Raw genomic sequence first — 10,637 nt, forward strand, 5'->3', positions numbered from 1 at the left:
CACGTTTTCTTTTCTAGGTTTGACTTTAACAAAAATAATAATAATAATAATAATTAATTAATGTTTTTGTTGTTTTGTGGGAACGGTATTTTCCACCGCGCATTCGAGTCGCCGCATTACAATATATATATATTAATATAATAGATAACTTATTCAAGAAGAGGCAGATGCTTTAGTTGGCGCACATTCTCCAACACATCAAAAGCAAACAAATCCAACACATCAAAAGCAAACAAATCCAACACATCAAAAGCAAACAAATCCAACAAAACAAAAAACAAAAGCCTTCTTATTGATAGATAATTTTCCACTCATCACCATGAAACACGACCTTTTCTATATATAGTGCCAAAGGCCTAAAGCATCAGCATGTTCTTGTACCACCTTCCATGCAATCTTGACATGTCTCTCTTCAGTTAAAGTTGCACCAACAGTAAATCTTAACATGTATACACCTCCAACAACTCCATGAGTCATGTATATCTGCCCCGATGCATTGACAGATTCTAATAACTTCTGATTTAACTCATTTGCATGCACAGCACTTTTGACACCATCCCCCTTCATCTCAACCAATGATATTGGTGGCAGCATTCGAAAACAGACCATAGCAAAAGTTCTTGGGACAACAATCTCAAATCTCTTGTCCATTGCTACAAGTCCTTCAAAGTCTTTAGCCATCCTAACATGGTTCCTTAGAAAATTTCGAAGGTTAGCCACACCATAGCTACGTACAACTAGCCATAGTTTCAAGGCACGAAATCGACGACTAAGTGCTATTTGCCAATCTTTATAATCGACAACTTGCCTTGATTCAGTTGCTTTGTTCTTTAGATACTCTGGATTAGTTGAAAGAGCCTTAACAAGTGAACTTGGATCTTTTACCCAAAGGCAGCAACAATCCAAAGTAGTGAAGAACCATTTATGCGCATTGAGGCTGAAAGAGTCGGCATTTTCAACTCCATCAATGAAGTGCCTGAACTCTGGACATATACACGCACTTCCAGCATAAGCAGCATCAACATGCACCCATATATTGTAATCCTTTGCTATGTCGCAAAGTGGCCCAACTGGATCCACTGCAGTAGATGATGTCGTCCCCACTGTGGCACACAAGAATAATGGCACCAGCCCAGCTTGTATATCAGAAAGAATTGCTGATCGGAGGGATTCGACTGGGAGAGCAAATGCGTTGGACTTTGAAGTTGCAATAGCATGAATGTTCTTAGGATGAATTCCAGCAATCTGTGCGGCTTTCTGCATTGCACAATGTGTTTGATCAGACCCGTAAACAACAAGTTTGTTGATATTTTCTCTACCAATCTTGTTCAACATTCGATCTCTCGCTGCTGTTAGTGTACACAAGATGGCCTCACAAGTAGTCCCTTGTAAAACGCCACCACCATTTCCTGAAAACAAGAATGATTCAGGAAGCTTAAGCATTTTGCCTAGCCAGTCCATCACTATACTCTCTAATTCTGTAGCAGCTGGTGACGACATCCAATTGAAGCCAACAACATTAAAGCCAGTGCTAAGCATTTCGCCAAGGAAACCAGCAATACTACCACTTGAAGGGAAGTATGCAAAATAGTTGGGACTTTGCCAATGTGTTATACCAGGCATGATTTCATTTTGGACGTCTTTGAGAATCTGTTCTATGGATTCAGGGTTATAAGGAGCTGATTCAGGTAAGCGTTTTTTGAGGTACCCTGGTTCGACTTGGCTCCGAACGGGACGTTTTTCTATGCTTTGATAGTAATCAGCTATGAAGTCGATTACCATATGGCCTTGCCTCCTGAATTCATCTGGATTCAAAGTGTTGGCTGGACATGTAAAGTTGTTTTCAAGAACATCAGTAGGAAGGCTGCCCATTTGAGTGATGGAATGGAAAGATAAAAGAAATGGTGAGTGATAGCTAGATAGATGCTATTCGATTCGATGGTGGAATTGTAATGAAATGAAGGGTTTATATAGGCTGCTGGCTAAGTGGCCATTGCATGACCGACATTTCAAGCTATGGGTCGGAGGTAATTGTAAGTTTTGATATTGAGTGGATAATATTAATAACAAAATGGGAAATGAGAACGAGTTTGCAAATGTTGTAGCGCACGCTTTAAAGGTGGCGGGAATGCATTACAGTACAGTTCATTCAAACAACAACTGATTTATCGATGCCAGATTTAATTTATTTCATCTCTAGATGGTAAACACAGGTGTGAATTGAAGTAATATATTATCTACCGTAGGTTGCTGAGAGCTCCTTGTACCTTTCTACCATATGTTGGGGATGGGTCTATTAAATTAAACCACACAAATTGCATTAGGGACTGATCGAAGGAGGACATACTGTACAACTCTCATGAAAAACATGGGAAGGTGCATTATAAGTTTATAACACGCCTGATGTATGTAGTCAAATGCATGGGAAGGTGCATTATAACACGCATGCATGCATGATGTATGTAGAATGGTAAACTGGAGTACAGTGCATTATTATGCAAAACCATCAGTGCGTCGGGATCACTGTCAGCTAGTTAGAACCATAGTTCGGGATTTCTGGAAAACCGAAATTCACACTATTTCGACCCAGGTCTTATTTTGATTTCGACTAATTTTAGAATCATCAATATTTCAACTCCTACGTTGTTTTTTGAGTTTTTTTTTAAAAACTGAAATATTCGGTAAAATTCCGATATTCTATTTAATTTGGAATCGTGAACACTGGTTAGAAGTTAGAACCATAGTAAAAAAAAGTCTCAGATTGTTTTAATATAAGAGTCCTGATGAAGAGAGATCGTTCTCTCCGGCATTTAAAGCGCACCTTTTAACAATCGTCTAATTAGATATTGGATTAATTCTATCTCAAGATTCCACGTGACTAATACAACCAAAGCAGTCCCCCCAGGACAGAACCTGGATTTAATGTCTGGGGGTGCAAGAGTATATGCAACCCAATAATTGAACTAGGGTGCGGTAGTGGAGCTTCTCTAAAAAATTTGGGGGTGCGAATCCTTATAGTCTAGCCATTTTTCTAACAAATTACTAACATATTATATAACTTTTACAAATCTTTGTGTGTGCTCTCTCTCTCTCTCTCTCTCTCATGATTGAACAAGATGAAGTAAGAGGTATGATATTTCAAAGATTTTAATGCAGGTAAGGGTCTGTCTAACCCTATTATCTTGTTTCAAAAAATATCTTTTCTCACCTGTTTTGTGAAATCCTCTCTCCATCTTTGCGTTTGTCATAACCAATTGTTGCTGGGTTGGAAATCCGCAGCTTGGATAAAAGTGTTCGACGTCAATTTGGTGATAAATGACAAATTAACTAGATTTAGATAAAATTTGAGGTCTATATCAGTATTGCAACAATCCTTGGGAAGAAAAATATATCATGAATTAAAAATTTTGTCAACAATATTGTATGTTCTCATGGTTGGTATCTTTTGTATAAAAGCATCTCCAAAAAAATTTAAATCAGACACCACTCCTAGAACTATAACTTCCATCACACATAAAAAAGGAATTAGTACTTCCATCATCAACAACATAACTAAAAAAGAACACTTGATAATTTTGAAGGGAATATAAGTTTTTCCCCTCTTGTTGTTGGGTTTGCCCACGTTTGGTTTGTCAGCCTAATCTGATTTTTCTTTAATTTAGTTGTAAAATCCACTTTAGCTTTGAGCTATCTTTTAGGACGGCTATAACTAATGTGCGCTCTAATTCAAGGAGAGAATGATCTCTCCTTATCAGTTGCCACCTTAATATAAAGCGTAAAAAAAATCTCTGAATTAACTCCCTGGCAATTTTCAACATGAATAAATATTAAAAACAAAAAAATCATGGTTTTCTCGATTTTATTAATCCAATTTTATGATTGTGGATAGCTATGTTTAAATGTATTTTTAGTAATTTATATTCAAAATTTCAAGTATGTGTAGGACTTTATACAAAATAACAAGATTTTGCCAATATATATAGGAAGGGGTTCAAGGGACATATAAAATGGCACCTATATAAAATCACTCAAGTCAAGTTGTAAGCCTTTAGATCTTTCGAAATCCAACGGTCAAAAAAAGAAATACAATCAAATGAGTTAGTGGGGTTAAACCGGTTCTTTGTGTTACCTAAACCGGTTTGCAATACAAAGTTCTCATCCCTTCTTCCTGAATCCTAGCTTGGTCAACTCTAAACCTTTTTCTGAAATGATTCAAATCCAAACAAACTAGCTATTTGTTCATCAATTTTATAAATTATGGTTTTGCACAACCTCAAAATTTTCTTTTTCAATTATATTAAAATTGATCTTGATACACATAATCGACTTGCAGTGAGGAATGATGGGGATTGAGTATAAGCTTTTAGGTGCTGTGACGATTACTAATGGAGGAGTTTTGCCTAATATTTATTCAACATTGCTGCTAAAGAATGCTAAAAAAAAAGGAAATGATGCTGAGTTTGGTGTGAAGGAGTAATATTCACATCCAATATATGAATAGCACACGTGTCCATCATTTACAGAACTACCAACCAATTTCATATCCTCGTCCTCAGAGTTCGCTTCATAGTGACTCATCTCAGGCAAAGCGATCTGTTCAGTCAAAGCAATGATCAACCGATCTCAGCTGTTCGACCTAAAAGCTCGCTTCATAGTGACTCATCTCAGGCAAAGTGATATGTTCAATCAAAGCAATGACCAACCGATCTCATATGTTCAACCTAAGAGCTCGCGTCTAAGTGACTCAAGTCGATAAGACGATCTCGCCCAAAGACGACCTCCATAAAGCTCGATCATCCCATCTCATAACGGCTTGTAACGTATGTCTTTATTATAGCTTTCAAGATCGAAGCTTCAGGCAAGCATCTCATTGATTCTTCATAACTCGTCATCATGGTTTGAAATTCATAGATCTAGCTAGATCCATTAAATTGCCTCGGAGACCAACAACGATGACAGATAGATACTACTTCTGATGAAAGAAGCGATTTAGAGTTTTAAGGAAGGGTTTTGTTGAGAATGGAAGTGAACTCGGGAGGTTTTGCTCAGAGAGATTTCACTTGATTTATTTTTTTACTGGAGATTTAGATTTAAATCTCAACTCTGAAATAATCCGAAGAGTTAAGGTATATTTGTTATCTTTCTGGGGTTTTGTTTTTTATTTTTTATTGTTTGTTTGGTTACGAACGAATTGAAACTAGGGTTTTGTTTTTTTTATCTTTTTGTTTGGTTGGTTACGAACAATGAAACTGGGAAAAATAATTGGGAAAAGAGGGTGTAGAATTTCTTTTTTTTCTGCCGAATTATTGGATGCCTGGGTGTAGAATTTCAGAGAAAAAAAGGGGCTGGCTTGGATGCCTGGGAGCATTCTCAACTACTCAGTATTCATGGTCTTTGATATCAAAAATAAATTTCAATAATCAATTCTCGATTGCTACTTTAAGTTAATTATTTATGTGCATGTCTATTCTTATTGAAAAAATCTATATGAGGACCAACTACAATCAATGGACCTTGGACCCCTCCTTCCGAATAACCTCCAAGTGGTCTCCACTCTTGACCTCTCGTTAGGAGTGTAAAAGAAACCATTGACCCATCATCCGGTAGGGTATCCGATCTTCACCCGTCACCTAAACCCGCACCGACCCGAAAACAAACCCGCCCGCCCGCCATCATTTTTACGCGGTCGGGCTATGGGTGTAGGTTCTATGTTCAAACCTGACCCGTCAAGCCGCCTGACCCATATCGTGTCAAAAGCCGTTGACCCAACTCCGTTGACCTGCACAATTTCAAGACTCTAACTCTAATATTTTTGTATTTTGTTTATTTTTTCTTTTAACTTTTGTAGGAATTTGGGAGATATTTTTGTACTTATGAGTTTTCAATTTCAAATATTCAAGTTTGAACATTGGGATATGAACACAGACTTATGAGTTCAACATCAATTTCAAATATTCAAGTTTGAACATTGGACAAATATCAAAAGTTTAAATTCAACTTTCAAATTTTGGAGAAGATTAATCATTCATCTTTGTATTAATTTCGAATTCTTTTAATTTATATTTTATTGTTTTGTATCATATATCTTTGCTCCCATTTTCATTTTATCATGCTATGGAAAATAATCAATTTACAAATGATAAATCACGAGAAAAAAGTTTCAAATTTACAGATATGGTTTTGGGTTTTAGTTCAAGTTTTTTTTTTTTTTTTTTTAATTTTTTAATTGATTGATTATATTTTTTTTTGTTTATGTTGTGAATTGGAAATATATTACTTACAGAATTAGAAAGTGTTTTTCTGGGTGAAATTGGGTTAAAATGATAATTTCCACTCGACCCGAATGACCCGCCCAAAACCCGCCCCGTAAGCTGACCCAACAGGTCGGGTGATGGTACTAATACATGACACTTCAACCCGCCCCGCCCCTCCCCGTTGGTGACCACTGGGTTTGTATCCCCTAGACCCGCCCTAACCCGACCCATCATTATTTGACCCGCAGTTGACCCGACCCGTCCCGTATTACACCTCTACCTCTCGTTGGTGTCCCAAGTCTCCAACTGTCACGGGAAATAAATAAGTAATAACAATTCCTTCATTTGAATGGCCGCCACGTTTCCAGATGAGTAATCAATCAAACGACTTAAAACTGGTTTTTTTTATTTCTTTTTTTTTCTGCCGAATTATTGTAAAATCTGATGTGTCAGTCTCAGAGAAAAAAAAGGGGTTGGCTTGGATGTCTGGGAGCATTCTCAACTACTCAGTATTCATGGTCTTTGATATCAAAAATAAATTTCAATAATCATTTCTCGATTGCTACTTTAAGTTAATTATTTATGTGCATGCCTATTCTTATTGAAAAAATCTATATGAGGACCAACTACAATCGATGGACCTTGGACCCCTCCTTCCGAATAACCTCCAAGTGGTCGTCTCCACTCTTGACCTCTCGTTGGTGTCCCAAGTCTCCAACTGTCACGGGAAACAAATAAGTAATAACAATTCCTTCATTTGAATGGCCGCCACGTTTCCAGATGAGTAATCAATCAAACGACTTAAAACTGGTTTTTTTATTTATACTAGCTTTTGGGCACGCTGGATGAGCGTGAATCAAATAGGTAGTCTTGAGTAATTTGGTAGAGTTACATGTTTTTGAGTTTTTCATTCATCTAGTAATCAGATAAATTCAAAAATTATATGTAACTTATATCAAAAATATTTTACAAGTTACAAATTTCAATAATCATTTCTCGATCACTATTTTAAGTTAATTATTTATGTGCATGCCTACTCTTATTGAAAAATTTGTATGAGGACCAACTACGGCTTTTGTTCCTTTGAAAGTCTGTATGGACCCTCCTTATGAATAACCTCCAAGTGGTCTCCACTCTTGACCTTTTGTTCGCAGGGCCGGCTCAAGTCTAGATGTGGCCTCAGGGTCTTTTTTCCTTTAAAAATTTATTGAAAAATTGGAAGTAGTGTGTGTAAGTGAGAGATGTTGAGAAAGAGAGACTTTAGTTAATATGCATTTAATATGTCATTAATTAGTTAAGTTGAGAAAACATAAAAAAAATGCTATAGAATGGGGAGATTCTAGCATATATTGTGGGATTTTATATTTTCTTTGATTCTTTCTAATTAAGATATCTAACTAAATGAGGACACTTCAACAAAAATTAAGATAACTAATTAACTACGCACTAACAACCATTAGATTCATCTTATAACTCCGAGATGCAAATTGTGTAGTGGTCTATTGGATTAAACTTTCTTCAAACTAATTCACTCCCGAGATTTAGGAGCCTTGGGAGAAAACAAATAGACTCTAGTATTCTTTTTTCTTTTTTCTTTATTTTTTTCTTTATAAAATATGGTAATATCAAATTTATGTAAGGAGAAACTTGGGTCGGGTTAGCCCAAGCCCAATGGACTAAAACCGGACGTTTGTTGGTCCTGGCCTAACATTTCAGATCCGTGGTCCATACTTGGTCTTGTAAAATCAAAACCCGACTCAATTTCGGGTTGGGCTCGAGTTAGAATATCAAATAACCGAAAAATCTGAGCCCGTCTACATATATGTACGTATATATTTCATTGGTTCTATTATGTTATATTGTTTCTTTATAAGGATTTATTCTTGTCAAAAATAAAGTTGAGAATATCAAGTTTAGAGAGAATAATTGAATCAATCAGGTTAGTTTCCCTTTCAAATAATCAAATCTCTTTGATTTAGTTAGAATATTGAATTTCGGTGTTATTTACCTTTTAATTTATTTATTTAACAATGAAAAGATGTTGAGTTCTTCACTGTTTAACATTGAAACCAAAGAAACTTGACCAACCCGACTAACCCGAGTTAGGCTTGGGCTAAAAATTTAAAGACCGACTAGGGCTTGGTCCCGGGCTCTAGTTGAAACATTTGAAACTTGGGTTGGACTCGGGTTAGGCCTCAACCCGACCCAACCCTCCCAAGTTCCACCCCTAGAAATAAGGAAATTTGGAGGCCTTCTAAATCTGAGGCCTTAGGCGGCTGCCTAAGTCGCCTTATGGATGAGCCGGCACAGCTTGTTGGTGTCCCAAGTTTCAACTGTCACGGAAAATAAATACGTAATAACAATTCCTTCATTTGAATGGTCGTCGTTTCCAGATGAGTAATCAATCAAACGACTTAAAGCTGGGTTTTTTTTATTTATACTAACCTTTTGGGCATGCTCAATGAGCGTGAATCAGATAGGTGGTCTTGAATAATTTGGTAGAGTTACATGTTTTTTGAGCTTTTTCGTTCATTTGGTAATCAGATAAATTCAAAAATTATCACCATTTGACAATATGTCATTATCTATATATACTAGAATAACTGCAATGCAATCGGGGAGTGAGCGGAGGGTGGAGAAGAAAGAGAGAGAGAGTTGGGGAAGAGAGAAAGAGTTAGGTTTGGTTGAGGAGGGTTATGGGCGAAGGAGAGTCATGGGAGAGGGAACAATTGAAGAGGGGTGTGCGTGAACGGGGGAGTAGTGGCGGGGAAGAGGTCGGCTGGGGAGAGAGAGAGTGAAGTTGTGAAGAAGGAAAAGGAAGACCAAACATGCAACATTTTGCCTAACTTTTCAAACCCAACTCAAAAACGTTTGCTACCGCTCACTTGACTAGTATATTGCTAAGCAGTGAGGGCGTGAGCGGAGAGGGAGAGGGAGGAGTGGAGAGAGAGAGTGCGTGGAGAGGAAAAGGGAGAGGGATGAAGAAAAGAGAAAAGATGAGGACAAATAGACAAAAACCAACCAAACACATTTTTGTCCATTACCCCTTTCCTTTTCGTAACGTTAAGCTCCGCTAACTTGATTATTTAACAACTAATTATCCATATTATAGTAGTCAGCCTTTTTTTGGTTTCAAGATGTATGAAAAACAAATTTCTCATTGCTCAATGAGTAAGTTTCTTATTGAAAAATAAATAAATAAATAAATAAAGAAGAAAAAGCAAATTAAAACATCGTGTACAGAATTCCTAATTGACATATAATTAGAAGTGGAAGTAGGAGAAGGTAGGTTCTGTACACTTTCTTGTAGTTGGGCTATACATCATTGCAACTAGATGAAGAAATTGCCAAGTTATATGATGACTCAAGCCCTTCACTTAACAGGAAATCTTTCCACTTGTGGTGGTTGGCCCTGACTTCTTCACCAACTTCACTCCCTCGATCCATCACAACTTCACTGTTTTGCACATACTCTCTTTTGTAAACCAACCATCTTCCTCCTTCCCATCCACATCCACAACAACTTTTAGTTCTCTAGTCATAGACTTGGCATTTACAAATTGATCCCCAGCATGGGGCACCAAAATTATTTGGCCACCAAGGATTCCCACATAGACACAAAGCCACAATGACTCACAAAACAACCCACTAAAGGGTGACTCAAGATAAGTTCTTGTTGAACCCAGTCTACATGAACTTCCCCTCTTTCACCGATTCTATCTTTAAACCCCTCTGGCAAAGCTTCCTCCATTGTTATCAGTAAATGGTTAGAATAAAGACTATATAGAGTTGTACATAATTAAGCAAGTTGTACATGGTACACGGTCATAAGATTGTTAGAGCTTGATGCATATATCCACCATCATACTCTTATTTAAACCCTTACTGATAGGATGAGAATAGAATGAAAAGAATATATTACTTGATTAATTTCTACAGAGTACACAGTATAGAGTTTACAAGTTCCTAAATCTATCAATCCGTTATATATTGTTACTATACATGTGAGTAGAAATTTAGAAACAAATTAGAAACAATCTGTACAAGCGATGGGTATTGTCCATTGAATGAGAAGGGGAATGTGCCCTTGAGTTGTACTGAATTATAGGGCGTGCGCCCTCTTACTTCTATTACTCCCCCTCAAGTTGGAGAGTGAATGTCAAGAACTCCCAACTTGCCAATTAATCTTAGGAAGTTGTCCTTGCTGAGAGGCTTAGTGAATGTGTCAGCAACTTCAGTGTCAATGTGTCATGAGTATATCATATTAACTTCAGGGTGCCCTAGGAGGTAATGTCTGAGCTTTTCTGAACAACAAATATGAGTGACAAGCATGTTTTCTCGATTGGAGAGTAGTTGAGCTTGGCTCCTTATGGCCTTCGATAA

General features: G+C 37.1%; 1 protein-coding gene across 1 annotated transcript; it reads right to left on the reverse strand.

Annotated features, from left to right (window-relative positions):
- Nucleotides 1-267: 267 nt before the first annotated feature.
- Nucleotides 268-2,503, reverse strand: LOC147478723 (tyrosine decarboxylase-like). Its single transcript, XM_086584476.1, has one exon. The coding sequence runs from the start codon at nt 1,870-1,872 to the stop codon at nt 337-339; it is 1,536 nt and encodes a 511-aa protein (XP_086440602.1). The 5' UTR covers nt 1,873-2,503; the 3' UTR covers nt 268-336.
- Nucleotides 2,504-10,637: the final 8,134 nt, after the last annotated feature.

This window comes from Coptis chinensis, chromosome 9 (assembly GCF_015680905.1).
Source record: "Coptis chinensis isolate HL-2020 chromosome 9, ASM1568090v1, whole genome shotgun sequence".
Lineage (NCBI taxonomy): Eukaryota > Viridiplantae > Streptophyta > Magnoliopsida > Ranunculales > Ranunculaceae > Coptis > Coptis chinensis.